This window comes from Trachinotus anak, unplaced genomic scaffold (assembly GCF_046630095.1).
Source record: "Trachinotus anak isolate AG129_WGS33_773 ecotype Australia unplaced genomic scaffold, CSIRO_AGI_Tana_v1 ptg000016l, whole genome shotgun sequence".
In the NCBI taxonomy this organism is placed as follows: domain Eukaryota; kingdom Metazoa; phylum Chordata; class Actinopteri; order Carangiformes; family Carangidae; genus Trachinotus; species Trachinotus anak.
Genome location: NW_027273867.1, coordinates 5498687 through 5519249, shown reverse-complemented (window position 1 = coordinate 5519249; position 20563 = coordinate 5498687). Strand labels below are relative to the sequence as shown.

General features: G+C 41.5%; 1 protein-coding gene across 4 annotated transcripts in view; it reads right to left on the bottom strand.

Annotated features, from left to right (window-relative positions):
* Positions 1 to 9695: 9695 nt before the first annotated feature.
* trappc9 (trafficking protein particle complex subunit 9) overlaps positions 9696 to 20563 on the bottom strand; it is a 218848-nt gene continuing 207980 nt past the window's right edge. For 2 of the 4 annotated variants that reach the window (XM_071499581.1, XM_071499582.1), the window contains 2 exons: positions 13128 to 13351; positions 9696 to 11276 (listed from right to left, as the gene is read on the bottom strand). In XM_071499581.1, coding sequence (XP_071355682.1) covers positions 11097 to 11276; positions 13128 to 13351 — 404 coding nt within the window. In that variant the 3' untranslated portion in view covers positions 9696 to 11096. The remainder of the gene's footprint in view (positions 11277 to 13127; positions 13352 to 20563) is intronic. The other 2 variants (XM_071499579.1, XM_071499580.1) reach the window with 1 other exon arrangement.

Below are 20563 nucleotides of genomic sequence, written 5' to 3'. Positions count from 1 at the left end.
ACGAAGAGTTTCCTCACATTCAATATATATATATATATCTTGTGTCCAGACATGCAGAAGTTGGAGCGGAGGAGAAGTCAGACACTTCAGTGCTCGGATGAAAAAAAATCATGAAAGCTCAGAGAGCGCTCCGCGTCCGCAGTGGCACTCATGCTCCGTTGCGCACATCCAAGCGCACTCCACGGCTCCACGGCTCCACGGCTCCACGGCTCCACAGCTCCACAGCTCCACTGTCCGCTGGTCACTTTCAGCTGATGTGGGGGGAAAAAAGACAATGACAATGCCCGTGTTTTCCCTCGTGGTGCAGGGGCCTCTGAGTGAACCGTGCGTGTCACGAACTGCTCGTATTTTGAAGGCTCCACATTTTAAGTCTGCACACACTCCAGACTCTAATCGGTGGGCGTTGCTCCTCCTGCCTCTGTGTTTTTCTCTGTTTCCAAGTGTCACGAATCATCTGAGTTCAGGCCCAAGCATCTCTCCACGCTCCAGCAAAGCTTTTTCTCCGCGGGTGAAAATCTGCTGGGGCGCAAGTGCCTGCATCACCCCCCCCCCCCCCACCCCCCCACCCCCTCACCAAGCGACCCCTCCCACAGTGACCACTCCTACTCACTGTATGGACACTTGACTTAGAGTCATATGGTCACATCAGTGTTTGTGCATCCCGGCAGCAGCAGCAGCAGCAGCAGCGGGGAACCTGCGCTCCAGTGCGGACTCAGCTGCACATGTCGGTGCGCTGTCCATGGTGCTGCGCACGGCAGAGGCCGAGTCACTGTAAACGCACTGTGCAGAATCTCTCTCACACACACACACACACACACACACACACACACACACACACACACACACACACACACACACACACACACACACACACACACAACATGTAACAGGAGGGAATCATATAAAGTAGACTTATGCATAATACAGCCTGGGAAAAAAAGACTAGATCACCAACTGGGCAAAAGAGAAAAATGCCCCCAGCTGAAAATGAAGCAGTTACATTGTGGTAATTTGAATAACTGCAAAATGAGTAATTTCTAATCCTGTCTGCAGCATTAAGGCACAACATAAACTGGAATGATAGGGACCTTAGGGTGGCCCCTTCATTAAGACCAAACCAAGGCCTCATCTTTTAGGAACCTGAGTTTAGATCTAGTTTAAATGTACGACAGTGCTCCTCTTCATTCAGTGAACAGCAATTGTAAAATCATTTCTTTATTCTTGTGTAAGAGTTTCACTTCACTTCAATTTCACTTGATTTGTACTTAACTGTTGCATCTTCCTAAATAAATCTTTTTCTAACTCATCCAAACACAAAGCACAAAGAGTAAGAGAAATGTGGGACAGGAGGGTCAGTGGGGGCCTGCAGCTCATCTCAGCCCTGCGGCCCCCCAAGAGGTTAATCCAGTCCTACAGACAGATAAAGAAGAGGAATGAAAACAGCCCTTGTCAACAGGACAGTCTGATAAAAATATGAAGAGCCCCTTCCACAACCTGTTTCAAACCTCAGAGTGCTCTTGAGCAAGGCAGTTAATCCCCTGCAGCTGCAGGACGCTCCTTATGTAACTGACACATGATCTTGACAGCTGAATTTATCCGCTGGCATCAGCAGAGGACGGCGTCACGACGAGAGGTTTTCAATAAAGATTTGAAAACACACATCCTGCCTGACAAACCGAAAGACTATAATTAGTCAGATGCAGTTTAAACAAACATTATTATTGATCATATGTTCTACTGATCATGTTTTATTCAGATAGATTTTGTTATACTCATCCTGGTTTAATCAGAATCATCCAGCGCCTCTTTAGACTGCCTGACGTTGTGCTGATGAAGATCATGTCATATGACTGAAAGCTCCGTGGACTTGATGTTGTTTTCTTAATTGTGAAGAATACTTGTTCAAATCCAGACAAACTTAAACTCGTTGTTTTGTTAAAACGAAACCTGTTGATGAGTTGAGGAAATCGTCCCACTGAATAACACGGTGCACAGGAACAGGGGGAAATGACTGAAAAGAAAAGTCAGAAGCCAGAAAAGTCCTTATCCTCATTATATAAAGTAGCAATGAAAGTGGGAATAACAGCAGAGTGTGTATCCTGCACTTTTTATATCATCGCCTGGAACACAGCCACCAGTCCTCCAGTGTGATGAAGGGATTTTTAAGGAAATGAGGAACAGTTGGTGATATCTCAGGTTGACATGAGAAAAAAACTCACGACTCATCCATGTTGTTTTCATTGGGTTATATAAGTGAGGTTTGGTCTCTGCTAAACTACAGGTAAATGATTTGCTTTTTCATTGTTTTTTTGTTTTTTTGAAGAAAAAACTCTTAACTGCCTCTTTTTCTCCAAAATGTATCAGATATTGGTGGAATAAAACCAAATCTTTCTCCAGAGAGAAGCGAGTGATTAAAAAAGAAAATGTGAAAGCTTTTATCAAAGCTGAATCATTAAGGTTGTTTTGTGTTTTGCGTGTTAGTGCTTTTAAATGTGCTGATGTCATTTCCTCTCCTGTCAGGCTTTTAAAGCTTCGCCACAGAGGACTTGAGGGATTCTGTTTTTCCTGTCTAAAATGAAACACTGCAAGCTGTCCATCGTCTCCACAGTGAAACACGGACATAAACACAAATGAGAAAAGAAGCTCGTCTCAGTGAGGAGCTGAATACCAAGACATCCACCGCAGTGTTTCATAAATGCAGACGTTTAAGAGTCAAAACAGCTCCACTAATCAACAGCGTCTGGATCTGCGGTCGCTCTATATTTAGCTCCACAGTTCACACATCTCACGTCTCTGCTCAGCCCACCTACAAAACTCCTAATACATTTCTGGAGAAGTGCAGGAAGAAAAAAAAAAGTTTAATAATGGCAACTGCTTATATTAGTCTCCATGGTAATGACAGTGAAGTGAGAGCATCATATAGGCCTGCACAGACACTGACAAATCTTCTCTGACGGCACAGTCTCTCTACATGTGATCTGAAGTGGCAGCAGAGGAACCAGATGTGATGACTGAGAGAAGATGGAGAGGATTAACTGACTGACGACAGAACATCAGGATTCGACTGGTCCCAAACTTAAAACACTGGGAATAAACGGTCGTCTCTCAGCTGATCTGTGTGTTGTGTGGAAAGGTGTCGTCCATCATCCACGCGTCAATGACAGCAACACCGACAAGAATTTCCTCACAACAAACAATCAATAAGATCAATACACACACAGTTAAGTCAAACTTTCATTATTCCAATAAATAAACATTAGCTCTTTTGTAATGTCAAATTTGAATCTGTTAATCAGATGTTTTCGTTATTGAACAATGATCAGCGTCTTCACAGGACGTTATTGATTAGAAATTAGTTCTCCCAGCCTCCTCTTGGTCTCTGCCGCCATTGTCCTGTCACTCCTGTCCATTTTCAGAGCCTCTGATGAAGGTCATGTGATATGACCACAAGCTCCAGAATATCTAATAAATGGACCTAGTGGTGAGATTCATTCAAGAATGACCTTTGACCCTCAGCTTTTTAGCCAATGTTGAACCAAAGCAAGGTATTCTGGGGAAAAAAGGAAATCTGAACTGCTGATTAAGATCACGCAGTGTGGCTGAAAGCTGAAGAGCAACATCAGGGCCATTTCAGCCCTGTGCAACCAGATGCAACTCATGAGATTCAGGTGCCTGAGATAACTGAAATAATGAAACCAGTCATTGATCAGTTCCTTGTATATATCACTAACAAAAACAGAAGCAGAACTAATGGGCTCTCTGTTCTGTAGACACTGAGGATTAGATATTTATTCATTTATTGTATCTTTTTATTATGAGTCTATTATTGTATTGCCGAATAAAAAGTAAAAAACAAATAAACAACAAAAGGAGGAGAGTTTCTTAAGAAACCATCCTGTGGCTCATATCCATCCAACAGAGAATCAAGAGGCAGAAAACACTGACCAGCTGAGTTAAACATAAACGTCCAGAGCAGAGTTCACATCCTACAAATACACACACACACACACACACGCACGCACGCACGCACGCACGCACGCACACACCGTTCTTCCTCTTATATTGTTATAATTAGTATTTATAATTAAAAAGAAATGTACTATATTTCACCACAGCTCTAATCCTGAAACTGTGGTGAGGGCTGAAACAGCTGAAACATGTAGAAATTTAACTGCACAATTAAATTACAGCATGAGGTCGTCTGTAGTCTGATGAATATGTCACTAAAATATTAAAGTAAAGTAAAACAGAATTTTTAAAAAAATCAATCACTTACTACACTTGTACTTGCTTTTTCTGAAGCTCTCAGCTTGTGGTCTTCATCAGTGCGCCGTTGTTCAGTTGTCACCATGTGACCCATGTGAGTATGGACCTTTGATCAGTTGGTAACAGGTGGTTACAGACGCCTCCACTGGCTCCTGCTCAGTCACTGTGGCCCTGTCTAATGAGCAGCTGTCATCACATGACCACACTTAGCCCATATGTGGGCTAACTCCATTCACTGATCAATACAATGTGATGCATGTGAAAACTGCACAATAAGCTACTAAGTGTTTTGCCAGAACTATTGTTTCCAAGGTCAGAAATGAACTTTCACACTCAAAAATACAATTTATATTTAATAAATGAGCACAATGAAGTAAAAATACTGATGAACTGGAAGAAAGCATCTCACTCCTGACAGAGACAGGTGGAAGCTTCAGCCTGAAGGAATTGGTCAGTTTGATTTGATCTGATGTACAGAAAGATAGGACTTTAAAATCGTCGCTTTTCTTAAAAGTGTCTTTATTGTATTTCTATTGTAAGTTTTAAATCAAGTGTTTTCTCATGTAATTAACACTAGTTTGTTCATATCCTTCAAAGATTGACTAATTATTTGTCACAATCCTTTAAATTTGAAATGAATAAATGTAAATTTGTATGAATGTCAAATCTTGAAATAGCAGCTTGACACTTATTATCTGTTTATTAAGCTTCAATGTGCATTGATTTTGTGTTGAGATTATCTTGCCAATCCATCCTTCCATCCATCTTCTGCCTTTATTCGGGTCGGGTCGCAGTGGCAGCAGGTCAAGCAAATTAATCCAGACATCCCTCTCCCCTGCAATGTTCTCCGGCCTCTCCTGGGAGACCCCGAGGCGTTCCCAGGCCAGGTGAGACATCCAATCTTTCCAGCTTTTTCTGGCTCTACCCCGAGGTCTCCTACCAGTTGGACATGCCTGGAAGGCCTCCAAGGGAAAGTGCCCAGAAGGCATCTGGACCAGATGCAGAACCCCCTCAACTAACCCTTACCTGGTAGGGAAGCTCGTGGGTGAGCTTGAAGAAAGTACACGGAGCCACCTGCTGGGACAGGCATTGCACTTGGGGTGCAGTGCAAGCCAGGCGTGTCAATCCCTGGCTTTGCAGACTAGCTCGAGGTATGTGAATGATTATCTTGTCAAATGAGACAGAAGTTCTGGTTAGGTTAAATAACACAATAAAATTAAGTTTTAGTTCAGTTGTTTGAGGCAAATATGAAATATAAAATATTATATAATATAAAAATGTTGTCAATTTTTTAGACTCCGCTGTAACGAAGCTGCATATTCTGATGTAGAAGGTTAGTGAACAAGGTGAAGATGTCATTTTTCATTTCATGGGGACTTCGTACGGGACTTCGTACATAAGCTGCAGTCACATGGCCCCCATTTTAAGGTTCAGGTTAGGCTTATTTCACATTTTCCAGCCTGTGCGGCGCAGCAGATAGCTTATTAATTAAGTCACAGAGTCACAGTAGATCAGCAAACATGTGGTGGATGAGGATTCCTGTGCGTTTCTCTTCCAGCTTTTCTCTCTGCAGTGCTGCAGGCTTGAGAGTGAAAGAGCAGCGCAGGTGTCAAACCTCTCGTCTTTCTTCAGCACACATCCTAATCCCCCCGCAACCCCTTCATCACTCCACTACAGAGATCATTTACATATCAAGGTTGCAGATATATAGGAGTGGACGTGACTTACCACTCGGTGCTGAATAAGAGGGGAAAAGGGACTTAATTGAACTCTGGCTTCTTGGAGACTCATTTGCATGAATGTTTTCATGCAGAGTGACACTGCACTGTCTTCAGCTGAGCTCCAGGGGATTTCTTTGCTACTGAATGAACTCACTGTTGTCAGTATCTAGGCAAGGGAGGAAGTGCAACAGCACAGATTGATGGATGATTGTCGGCCACATCACAATCAGGAGCACAGGTACAATACGCTGCGAGATAATGACAATGTGGTGTCGGTATTTTGATAAGAAACCTCATTTAAAGCGCACCGTGTGTCCTCAGCTGTGAAGAGGGCAGCTTTCTGTTGTTACTGCTCTTTGTGTCATTCTGTATTCCTCATGATGAACGCTGATCAGGAGCTAATTTATAGTGGCAGAAGAAGTACTCAGGACCTTTATTTAAGTACAAAGTGTTAATACTTCAAGTATCATATTGAAATATAAGGCTTACCTTCACTTGAACAATGAGATCAGCTGACTCATGAGTGAAGTCTTCTGTGGCTGTGGAGGAGCTTTGTGCAGTGTCAGTTAAATTAACCCCTGATGATATCATCAGGATTATAACTGTGGGTGTGGAAATCCAAAGACAAGGACATTAACCTTCACATTTTAGGAGCTGGACTCCCAGATGTTGGCCACACAGAGGACATATATCAAAAAGGTTTTCTGTCCTTGCTGTTCAAACCCACAGACATTACACTTTAAAGAAATGCTTCTCTGGGCTCTGGAAAGGTTTTACAACTATTAAACCTTCAATGGTTTAAATAATATAATTCAAAACGTTTTTGTGTAGTTGGAGTTGTTCTGTCATGAGTACTAGAGATGTCTTTTTTATAATGATGGTCAATAGGCAAAATTTTTGGCTGCTGAAAATTTTGTTTTGCAGTTCCACTGTTGGCCACTAGGAAAAACTGGCAACAAGTCTGAACCACTGTGCTGAATTGAGCTCTATTAAAGGTGTTATTTATAGGTTTTCTCTGTCACTGACCATGGTGTCTTGCTGACAAGCAGGTGGTGGTGATTGTTGCTTGGCAAGAGCTTCAGCATTTGCATTGCATTTACAAGACAAGAGGTTATGATACACCCTCTAAGCAGCGCTACTTTTTCAGGGCAGACTGGATGCTACAGTGACTTGGTATCGGAAAGTGATGAGACGGGTCAGGGCTAACTGGTTAGCGTGCTAACTTCAATAGAAGAAATACAGGCTAGTGATGTGATAATGTTGGTGTTGATTTCCGAACGTTTCTTCTTGACTGGTAGGTAAACAGCTGTTAATGCTAATGTTAGCTGTGTAGCAAGAGCAAAACTTACAAATAGCTCCTCTCATACATCATGCAGGGACAGTCTAATGAAAATCCATTTGCATTCTGGTAAATGTAGGATAAAGTGCTTTTAGAGCTTGACGCACACAAGTTAGAGTAAATAAATATAAAAAATATATCTGATTTTAATTAATGATATCCAGTTGTTAGCAACTCTTTGTTGTTGTCTTAGTTATTGTGTTTTGTTCATCTCCCATGTTAAAATGGTGTGACCATACACTGCTGTGCATGTCCCCCAGTCTATCGCTGATCTTAAATGGTAAATGTACTGCACTTGTTTTGCGCTTTTCTCATCTTATTGACCACTCAAAGCGCTTTACAATAAAAGTCACATTCACCCATTTACACAGCACTGTTTCCTACACATACAAAGTGTTTTTACCATCCATGCACATTCTCACACCGGTGATACAACTTGGCAGTTTGGGGTTCCTTATCTTGCCCAAGGACACCTCGAAATGCAGACCTTCCAATTACTGGGCAACCTGCTCTACCTCCTCAGCCACAGCAGTTTAACTTGGACGTTGTTCAGTCTTGTTGCCGTTCAGTTCCTTGACCACTTTCAAGGTCCCACTCACATTTGCTTTGCCTCTTCTCATTTTTAGAGGGAAACTAAAAACCCACCATGATCCAAACTCAAACCTGCATCCTCCGTCCTACTGCACTCGATCCCCAACACTGATATGATCACACCTCAGATTATCTCAGGTGAAGTCTTTATTTCTACAGGTACAGTAACTGGTACAGTAACATACAGTATGTACCAGTATTTTCCTTGTCAGTCAGTCCTCCAGTGGGAGGAAAGTGTGAACTATAAACTGTACTAAAGTAAATCTATTGTTTGTTATGGTTGTCAACCAGGTCAGTCTGTGATGTTCGAGACCAAATGAAATACTGAGAAAGTGAAAACATCTAATGCTGCTGATGAATCCATGGATGCAGTGCTTTCTTGTTTTTTTGCTCTGAAGTCTTGATTCTTTACTTCCTCTGCACTGAGGCGTCCATGCCCGAGCCCAGAATCTAATTAGAGTGAATAAGATGAATCTAGGCTCTGATAAGTGAGGATGGGACACTCTTATTCGCAGCCCTGCTTTGTACTTCAGGCTGGTAAGATGGGAGTTACCTTTACTGAAAAAGGACGCTGTAAGGGTCAGAAAACAATATGCAGAAGATGGAATTTGCATGTGAGAAGTGAGGTTGAACAGACTGTGCTGTGCTCTCTGCTGGGCCGCAACAGCAGCAGCGCAGGGTCCACACACTCACACAGAGACACTTAACACAATCCAGTTAATTGTTGCATGCATGAGTCTACCCACTTAGAGTTGATGTTAATTTTTAAAGAACTGAATGACTTTTCAAAGCCAGTGCACACACACACACACACATACACTCTATTTTTAATCAAATAAATACATAGATAAACAAACTAATGAGCATGAAGGGCATGACTTTGGAACTGTTTGCGTTGTGTGCATAACTGATGAACTGGCTTCACTAATGTATTATTCACATATGTAAACTAACACATTTACACTATGACCAGAAAAGCCGTCTGTCTCTGAACTTCTAATGTGGCCTTCATGAGCGAACAGCACTATATTGAGAGAAAAGATCATTGTAATTTCTTAGGCGTTCACTGGAAACAAAGATCCTTCACATTTGAGGAACTGCTGACATTTCTGAAGAATTCAGAGCTGCATCTACCACAAACTGAATTTTTATGCCACACTGTCTAAGCTGTCACTTTACATACAGTAAATGCAAACTCATTCTTGGTGTCAAGCAATGTGAATAAGAGGCGATCAGCCTCTGATCCTGTCATTATTACACACTGAAGCTGTCATTTCACACAAAGTCCCAGAATAAAGACATTTTAGCCGTTCAACATGGTGCCCAGGTTCCCAGAATGAGTAATGCTTTCCCATAGACGCTCAGTACTGCTGTGGGTGTACTGGTTAACTCCCAGTGCATCCACAGGTACTAAAATCAAAGAATGCATGAACAATGGTGAGATTAAAGGGCCCACTTTAAAGGTGCTATGACATTCAATCAGTGATGACCCAGATGTTAATATTTCCACCTGTAACAAGGTATCTGTGGGCAGCAGCACGTCGCTCAGACAATCTTCCCTGTATAAATAAAATAAAAATCATTATTAGTCTGCAGTGTTTTCCCTGATAATCACTGTTTATGGATATTAAAGTATGTGAATGTCAGACTTGAGGTTCCCAAAAATGCTGAGGTGATAAAAGTCATCTCCGTAGGCAGAAAATGAAGATAATCACAGAGCTATTATGGCTGGAACAGACAAATGCAAAGAGCTGGAATAATGTCAAAATGAACAAAGGTGCCCTTCTTTTAACATTTATTTATAACAATTATATGTCACACATAATGATAGGCTAATCTAAGACAGTCAAAATTTATAAGTATTCCAGCGTGATGGCACAGAGGCAAAAGAAAACGTCCATAGAAATCTTGCTTATCACACTCACACACTGTGAAGCTCGTCTCAGGAATAAATACCAGCTGTGAGTCTTTAGCTCACCTTATGCTAACACCTTCTTCTAATTCCCCTTATATATTATGTTTTGATATAAAAGAATCAGCTGAATCAATGGCACTGTAAGTCAAAAAGTTACAAGTGTGACAATGGTGTTTGCACCTGGTTTCACCACAAAGTCATACAACCACATTAATCTGTGTTCTTGTGAAGGAGGTGCTACTGGAATCTTAGTGACGTAGTGGCCAGCTGTGGAGTCCTGCAGTAGCTATCTTGTTTCGCAGCTAGTTTAGTTATCTGGTAACAGGCGGCTTCTAGCCAACAAAATAGCTTCCCAAGCTAGCTTGCTAGCTTTCATTTATCAAACAACCACTTAACAAGCCAACTTGCCTGGTTGCTAAGTGGACAGTAAGTAGTCATGGGTAATTCAAGGGAACACAGTGGTGCAGTCCACTCCTGTCTAACAGTGATGGTATCTGAATGTCTTTTATGAAGCAGTCTAAAATCTGGCAGGTCAGGGTTAAATAAAAAAGGATGGTGCAATGCAGCTGATCATATCGCTCACTGTTGCTGTGGTTTGCTATTTGTCAGAGGTGCATATTTTTGTGTCAAAATAAAACTCAAAGCAAAAGAAAAGGCAAAATTACTTTGCCTCTTCCACTTGGCTGTTGAGATTTCAGTCCAAAATTTCACTTGTCACTACCGAGCACTTAAGTTGTTTTCAGATAGGGAAGCATTACTTGAGCTAATTTCACTGCTGAACTGTTTGTGTTGTCTTTTTTTTTTTTTAATCCACCACAAACAACCAAATGTGCCAACGGTATATATGTCTGTTGTAACTTTAGCTAGCTAGCAACATACAAAGCAATGTGTGTGTGTGAGGAACTCCAGTTCTGGCGTTTTCCTTCAGTCTCCAGTCTCTGTACATTAAGAAGTAGAGTCATAAAGCTTAGGGATAGTTGTGCATCTTCCCATTGGTTTTGTATCAAATCACACATTATCTAAAACTTGCTTTAGGGTTCTTCTGACCACTTGCATAAACTGCGTGTAACCTGTAAACAAAGAATTCAAATGTTCTGAAGAGAAGATTTTTTAATCCCTGTGCACGCTACTGTACACATACTGTAACCTTTAACAAAATGATATTTACACGTGATTCAATTCATAAGGCTATTGTATTTACAGACATCGCCAACAAAACCCTCCATCCTTCATTCAGCCCTATGATATTGTGGTCTCTTGGGACCTAGGCCCCGGCCTGTAGTGGAGCATCGAGAGCCTTAATGTGGACGCTGGGCAGAGTGAACCAAGCCAGAGGAAGCTCTCGTCCAGCACTGTCGTCCTGGAACTTGATATTAAGGTAGAAGTCTCCAGTGTAGAGGAAGAGCAGAGCACCCACACAGACTGCACTGTCTTTAGGTTTAACCTGGTGATGGAAAAGAGACAGAAGCATTAGCAGGCACCTTTCAGTAGTTGGATAATGAAGCTAGTGCATGGTCAGCCAGAATGGAGCCAGCAGGGGAGTAAGTTTGAAGCCGTCTGTGGCTTTGATAAAAGGGTCTGGACAAATGCATTGTTTCCTCTCTTACTAAAGAACAATTACCAGACTTATGCAGTTTTAACAGTAAGAAATATAGTAAATTCATTCATGCTTTCATCAGCATTTTACACTATCAGCTCTTTGTTCTGGCGTCATCCAAGTCTCTTTTTAATCACCTCCAGCTCGTTCAACATTCACTTTTTACATAAAAAGGTTCTTCTCCGCTGAGGTTCTATCATTTCAAGATTTCTGCCATGACCTCTGAAGGACCCTACCATAGCCTATTCTGCTGAGCATGCTCTGGTGTAGATTTTCAAACGTTGTTCCAGTTTGCCAGAGAGAAACTGGTTTCTCTTCATTTCACATCATGATTTTCAGAGAGTGGAAACATACCGGAGTTGTGTCAGCAAAAGTCATGGCTGCCTCTACTGTTCAGTATGTTAATGTGTGTGTTATAGCGTGCATTGCAATTCTACAAAACGTTAATATAATTTTGAGAAAACAAAAAGTGGGTATGATTACATAACTAAAGCAAATATCAAAAATATCTAGATATTTTCAAGCACACCGTCGTGTTTTTTTAAACTTATTTTTGGTACGCATAATTTTTAATTCTTAAAAGTCCATTAAACATGGTCACCAGTGAGACTGAATTTAGAATTAATTTTATTTAACTGAGCAAAATTGTGCGATGATGCACTTTTTCAACCACTAAGGTAAAGCTACAACCACTAATGCTGGTAAGTAAAGTACTATTTAGCATTTATAAATGGAAAATAAACAAGTAATACATGGTTTATTACACACCATAAAGAATATAAGTGTTTATTAATGTATTTGTCAGCAACTATCACTCCTCCTGTGGACACCCATAAATGTGGTCTGGTGTATAAACATGTAATTTATTACAATAGAGCAACATACATATAAAAAATGTCTTGATAGGATGAGTTTAAACTGATTAAAAATACAGTATATTAATAGACAGAAAAATGTGTATAAATGTTTCAGCTTTGGTTTGTTTTTGAGTTTGTTTGTGTTGTTCAGTGTGTTTAGGCGTTTGTGATGTGCTGCATATGGGGATGTGATACCTCCTTCCTGTTTTTATGGTGTATGACACAACCTTCCCCTCTGACGCTGTCCGGCCTGTTGGACTGTTGGGTTTGTTTGTATGTGAGAAAGTTCAATAAATTTACTGACTTGAAATGTTTATATATGGGTTATAAATGCTGAATGTGGGAGTTGAGGTAAAAATGTTAGCAATGTTCCACTGTTTTGTCTCAGCCGCCTGTAGCTTTACTGCTCCGAACACTAGTTGCTGCTGGTATTTCCATGTCTTTTATCACAGCCTAGATGCTAATAACCGGTGTTGGAGACTTTTCATCAGAGAACACGTGGCAGACATGACATTAGCTTAAAGCTGCTCATCAGCTGTGAGCAGGAATGTAACTCTGTTATTTTTGAGCCCGTCTCCATGACAACATGAAGGACTCTGGTTGAAACAAAAGTAATACACCTCCGTTAAAACTAGCGCTTAGCTCATTTCCCCCATTATTAGTGCATTTGGTGTGACCTCTGCTGCTGTGAACTGCTGGCATGAACAGCTTTACTTCTGCGGTCTAATCCTGTGACACTCTGAAGCGTTCTGGTTACATAATGTGACCAAACTGTGTGAAACAGATCTCTTTACTTTTTGGTGGGAAATTACATTCATGCAGTTCTCCAGCCCCTACTGACCGTGTCGATGTAGAAGGTGTTGGAGCCGATGAAGGTGACAGCGTCCTCCAGGTCGTAGTTTTGGACTCCGTTCTGGTAGTCCTGATACGGCACCACAGTCAGAGCCAGGGGTCCCACCGAGTTCTTGCTCAGATTGGTCAGTTTTACCTCCAGGGTCACGGCCTCGCCCACTTTACAGTCGGCTATGACATCGCAGTCACATGGCTTCCCATTCACTAACACATCTGGAAAAAAAGACAAGGAGAGGATTAGCAGGAGAGGAGGAGGGGAGGGGAGGGGAGGGGGGTCTTTTGTCTAACATTCTGTGCAGAAGTGGAACTGTGTGGATTCTGGCAGAAAGGAGAATTAAGACTTTAAAACCAACGTTCAGATCTGGTGCGCGGTCATTCACAGGATTCCCACCCAATCTCCACTTCATTTGTATTCATCAAAACCCGAGCCGACCGTTAATGGCCTATCATACTGTTTCTGGTGGAGGATCAATAGGCTTTGTTTGTCCTAAAATACATTTTATTGACATCAGTGGAGAGCGCCCGAGCAGTGGGTATTAAACTGAATTCCCTCCTGTTAATCTCATGCATGACTAATTTCTGTCAAGAAGGGGCGAATGAGATTGTTGGAACTATCCCACCATGACACACACACACACACACACACACACACACACACACACACACACACACACACACACACACACTTTCTCCAAATACACTTGGCTGCTTCCCTCTCTCTCCTGTCACAACCAACCACCAAACACTGAGTGAGTTCAATTCAATTCCGCTAATGTGTGGCCAGTCACTCCTGATGTGGCCCCTATTTGGCTAAGGTGCAGAGAGAGACACAATGATTTGTTTTGAACAACGAGCTCAGTGAACTGGGCTCCCATGCGCTGCTGGCAGACTGCGCAGGAGACTGACTCCAAACATGGGGGGGGGGGGTTCAGGGGCACCCGAAGAGATCGCCCGAGTAATGACTCCTCTGAGAATAACGGTGGCATACACACACACACACACACACACGCAAGACGCACAAACCGGTTGTCATACGCTTTCTAGTGTCACGCCCGCAGCTGTGATAAACACTGTGAGTCAGAGCGGCTGAGCCTGCGTGGCAGCCTGATGAAGGAGGCGAGCTGCGTTCGCTGCCGCTGGTGTGCTGATCTGCTGCGTACAGCGAGGGGTGAGGGTCGATGGGGGGAGTATGAAGATAGACAGACAATCCAGCAGGAGGGTGGGAGGAGCGGGGTGGGGAGGGTGGGTGTGGGTGGCTGCGGCCATACTGTCACAGTCAGTGAGAGAGCCCCGGGGAGGCTGGAGCTGCGGGAGGGTGACATTCAGCTCCACGTCTGTATTAAAAACACACTTCACTCAACACAGACGACCAGCAGCTCTCACTGAGGGGCTCACAGGAGGATCTTCTTTTTTTCTTGTCACGAAAGTAAAAAAAAAAATAAATAAATAAAAGAGGTCACTGAGTTTGCTGATAATAGTCAGTAAATGTTGTTCTCTGCTGATTATATTCCTAACCTTATTTACACAATGTACACAGTTATACATTCCAGATGTTTTTATTATTGATGTTGGTATGATCTACGTTAGGTCAGGACTACTAGTGAGAATCACCACACTCCACCCGATATATATATTTTTACAAGTACTGACTAAAATATTCCACTTTTATTTAACTCTGCCAAAATAAAATAATATAAATTGGTTTTGTTTTTGCTTGTGGTGTGACCATTAAAAACACTTCCAGGTTTGTTTTGTTTAATCAGATCAGGTCAAAAATATTGTTGTAAGTGTTGTTTTGAGATATTGTATTGATTCTGGTATAAAAATGATATCCATTACATTACATTAGGCAGTGATAATATTTTTTATGAATATTGTGCATCCATGTAGTTATTATTATTTTTATGATAGAATTTAATGCAATATCCTGCTTTTCATCAACTTGAGACAAAGTGTCGGATATGACAAAATCCAGATGTAAAAAATAAAAAGCACTTGCATATACGAGGGAGCAAAGAATTCAAAATGGAGGGAGACCATACAAGTCAAAAATGAAAGTGGATATTAGTCCCTCAGAAGTTTCAGTGTCTTTTGGACAGGGAAAGTACAAGAAGATATTCAGATGTATCATTTACACCAGTCTAAGATCCAATCACATAGTCTGATCACCCCCCCTGCCATGCACTCTGCAGGAATTTACACCTTGCAGCAACAAGTGTTTTCCCATATCCAGATAAAATATCCAGATACAGACACATGAAAGGTGTAAAGGAGGTCTGCTAACTTGCCTGGTCACGTGCTTGAATAAATATTGTTTGGACTTTCAGGCCTGGTGTTAGTCAGGTCTGACAGTCACTTCAGTTCTTATCCAGCACTTGAGATCACCTAACAGGAGCTTGGAAGTCATCATCTGAAGACACTTTTTTCACCTGCAAATCCAATTAGACACCATGTGGAAGGGTAAAGAAAGTCTGACACGCAGCGTGGGTTCCCTAAAGTGTAGGTGACATGAATGACATTACAGCTGCAAATCTAGCTGATTTGCTATTATTGCTGTCGCTCAAACATCATTTCAGTAACTTCCTGCAGCTGTAAAGTGCTTATGGAAACTTCTGGATTTTTGCTTTTCCTGGGAAACCTCTTGTGAAGGTGCATCAGGACACCAATGCACACACATATATGCAAACAAACACGCGTACAACAGACTCTTTTCATTGCTGGTAGCGCTGAGCCTATAGTGACACCTTAGCAAGTAGTTATATTTAGTTTGTTCAAAGTCTTGTTGCTAGGAGATGTGCAAATTATAGGTAGCCTACATTGGCTCTAAAACTGGAAATAAATTCTTTCACATTAAAAGAGAACAAAAGAGGATGGTTAGTCTGTACTCCCACACACATGCAGCTCAGTCACACACACCTACAGCCTGAACACTTGCTAAAGACTTGCTCGACTCTGCTCTCCCGGATTGTGTATCAGCACCGAGGCAATCAGCTGATTTAGATAACCAACATGTACACAGAAAAACAAGCAGTGGGAGCAGAGGGAAAAAAGGTGGCCCACTGCAACTGTGCTCAAAAATTACTTATGAAAAAAATAGATTTCATCACAATTGTGGAGGATTAACACTGATGAGACATTAAATAAAATATCCACATTTTAGACTAATCATCCTTTACTTAACCTTCAAAACAAATAACCAGGAGATAAAAGCCTCTGGTCGTGGTTCTCCAGGGGCCCTCAGCAAACATCTTTGCATCTCCCCGGAGTGGACTCGAAAGGTCACAACAAAACACTGCTTTTTAAAAGCAGGGATGAGTGCTGATGAGCCGGTGTACCAATGCTCCTCACCTTACCTACGCCGTGTGCTGTTAAGTAGGTATGTCCAGGAATGCAGCTTCCCAAGAGGCTGAATATGCATAGGTGCATATTGTAGAGGGAAATAGGGCTGAATGATTGAATTCAACTGGACCCCTGTATGTAGTCTACCTCGTATTATACAAGGTTTATTCACAAATTTATCCTGTTCCTATGTGAATGGAATTAGATAAAATATGGCTGTTGCTTGTTTAAGTCGTGTAAGTCAACTTGGCTCGTTGACTTTTTACCTGCAGTTTAGCTTGCATTCATCAAAACATTACAGTAGACTCAGTAATATTCAAATTATGAATTCAGAAGTTAACTTCTTGATCTGCATAGTTGGCCAGATACAGTCACAAACTACTGTTGGCAGCTCTATATCTTATTCATATTCTACAAATGCCAAGCTACTTGTTAGCTTCATGGTGGCTATTTTACATTAAGGGGATCTCTCAAAATCACCAGACTCACCACATTGTTTGTCTTTCATGAACAGCAGAAAGACTCAGCCGTTATTTCTTCAAATACTAAAAATGATACCGTGTGGTATTTCTTCTAATACAAAACCATTCTTACACAAAATTAACTTTACTTAACAACAGCTGAGTGAATTTGCGGCTAGACCTCATGTGCTAATTAACATATTTCTGACCTCATTGCATCATATTGTTTTTTGTTAGACATTTACATCTGTCTCTTCTCTCTGTGCTCAGATATACAGTATTTTAATACAGCCTAATTTCCAATATAATAATAATTCTCATTTACATGTTTTTCTGTCTGTTGTCAGGTAATGGAACAAATATGACACAGAGACTGAAACGCAGCCCATTGAGACTACATGTTTACCAGCAGTTACTTCCAAGCCATTTCCAAGCTGCTGCTAAAATCCTGATTTTATAACCATGACGACGTCTGACAAAATCACCAAACACCAAAAGTTAAAGACAACGGCTGTGCTGTGATTTCAGCTACGTATACAGTACATGTAAAATAATCCATCATAAAGTTAGAAGCAATCTTTCTTATTTTGTCTCTCACAAAGAGCACACCTGCACACAAGCCTATGTCGGCTGCCGAGTGGACTGGAGGTGCTGATCACCTCTCTGCCTCTCACTGAACAGAGTACACACAGAGGGAGGTCTGCCAATTGCTCACGGGGGCAGTATTGACAACGCCCCCGTAAAGGAAGTAGCTAATGTTTGTCCAAAAAGTTGCTAGATTTGTCACTTGGTGCTTTTCTTGAAAAGAAGAAAAAAGTTGTTAAAGGGATGTGAACTGTTGCTAAATCTGGCAACAAAGTCGCTAAGTTGGCAACGCTGCTGCTGACAGTTGCTATTAAAGCCGTTAAATGACACTGTTACACTGCTGATTATGCAACTCTCCATTAAAATTTTAATTTGAAAGTAGAAATGAAAAACAGCTACAAGTTCAGCCCTAGAAATAGTTAAGATCCTTGCTGCACCTTTTTTTTTAAAGGCACACTGTTTTCAGAAGCTTTAACAGAGACATGAAAACAAGTTTCTCCCCAGCCTGACGAAGATATCAGCTGGAGGGAAGAGGAGAAGGAGGCAGAGCTGGGGAGGAGGACAGAAATTGAAGAGGTGAGTGAGCGGCAGAGGAACAGTTTTGGCCCGTTAGAGGAATTGTCCTAATAAAACAGACCACTAAACACAGAATAGGTAAATGTCAGCAGGAAGGAGGATGGAGGCTTTGGAGGGAGAAATATCACTGCGACAAAATACTGCTCCAACAAGCTCTGCGCGGGCAACAGGTACATCACAGGGTGAGTGTGTGTGTAACGGAGTGTGTGGTCGTCTTAACATAATGGTGTTTGGTAAGAAATTACTCATTTTTAACGCACTTTTTTGTTGTGTGGCGACAGATTCATTAAGAAACTCAGAGAAATGAGGGGAATTGATCTGTTTATTATTTTCCTACCCATGCAAACGGGCAGCTACATTACTTACAACATGTTACATAACCCATGAGCTGGGATGGGCTTTAGTGTTCACACACACAGACACACACACACACAGCTCTGCCCAGATGCTGCTGCTGGAGTCTGCAGAGGCAAAGCGCTGCGGCAGGCGTCGCCACAGCAACCAGGAAAGAAACAGAGGGAGAGATGACACCTCCCTCCTGGATGAATATGAAAGCCACAGATCAAACTACTACTCAGAGATTAAACAAGGCTCTCCGCCCCTCACTGCTCCGCTGTCACCCGTGAAGTGCGAGCGCAGGTGAAGATAAAGATGACGGCCGACACTTGCAGATTTGCCAGTGTTTACAAGATTATGCTGTGCGTCACACCGGGTGTCTCCTCAGCTCATTAAGATTCACTCACAAATATTGTGCAACGAGAGGGGGAAGCGGACAAATGAGAACCAAACAAATACAGATGTCATGTTCATTGCACCTCACGCTGTATGAAGAGACATCTCTGAAGTGTGTACAGGAGATGCTTGTTAAACAAAAGGGGGTGTCACTCTGCTGCAAAACTGATTACGTCAGAAATGTGCTACAATGTAGTGGTGCACGTGTGTGTGCACGTGGTGAAGGAGAAGCAAAAGAGGACAAGTAAAGGTTTGTGGCAAGTTTTTGAAAAGGCATGGTGTGTTTTTATAGATATGGTGCGCCAAAAGTACTGTTGCATAACTTGCTGTGGCACATCAGGAGGTGAATGAAGTGATTATATAATAAAGAAATAGACAGTATCTTTCAAATAATTACACATTTCTTTGTGACCAATTGTTAATTATATTACGAGGATGTCTCAAAACATTTATTCTCCAAAAGCCCAATCTGAGATCTGTCCAGAGAATAAATTTAAAATAATAAAATAAAAATAAAATAAAATAGAGAAAATAATAAACAAACAAACCACCTAACCAATTGAGGCAGCAGGAGACCAGCAACTCCCGCATTCTGAAAGGTAAAATTACTGCTTTTATCAATAGAGTCTGGTGGCTTTGAAGAGAGTGACTGTTTCTGGTTTAACAAACAGGATTTATTCTTTAACAAAAGGGTCTCTCTCTGTAGGAAACACCCATAATGTTGTCAGACACTTATAATAACAATCTGAACCTGTTGGTGGCAAAAACAAGCACTTTTAGCGGCTGTACTCTGACACGGATTAAATGTCCCATTGTTTACATTATTCTCAGTAGTGGACCGATTGCAAAGATTTTTGTCCCTATGAATAAGATAGAGCCATAGAGCTAGCGAAATCAGAAGTCAATTTAAATCATCAATTTAAAGTCCTGTAGCAGACTGTTCTAAGGCTGCGTCCACACTAACACGTTTTCATTTTAAAATGGCTCCATATCAGAAATAATCTCCGTCCATACAATCACACCTGAAAATACATGTCATGTGACCATTCACCTACACTGTTCATGCACATTCCTGTGTAAACAGGAACTCTGCAGTTGGTACTGATAATAAGGACCAGCAAAGACAGCTGTAGCATTAAAGTGCTGAATTTAACTGCACAACAGCTGCTAGCAAAGACAACAAGGTGAGTAACACCTGTAAGTAGTTGTGTAGTTGTGATCAATAAGATCCATTCGGGGACATAAGTGACTGTGGGTGTCAACATCATTGTTTTCAAAGGTTTCTGTTTCTGCCCTTTCAGACTACTAGACTTTTCAAACTAAAGCAGGGTTGACAGTGTTTCTGCAGGTCTCTATTTTTGGGTTTGAAAACTCTGGGGTTGTGTAAACGTAGCAAAAGAGAGATGTTTTAAAACTAAAATGTAGTTGTGTGTGTAATGTAGCCTGACTAGCTACAACAGAAAACATGAAGGTTTCAATCCTGTTTCCATCCATACATTAGGGCCAGACAGCAGATATACACTCAGGTGTCATGGAATATGATTTAATGGTTATAAGGTAGAATAAATTTGCAGAGATATGATGGTTTGACCTGATTTGACCAGATTGGCTTTAGAAATAGAAATAAACCAATGACTCAATCAGACAGAGACGGCCAGCTTACACAGCCCAATGATGACTGAGATGTTTTACTCTGGTTCCAAATCTAAATGCCTTTATATACAACAAATCA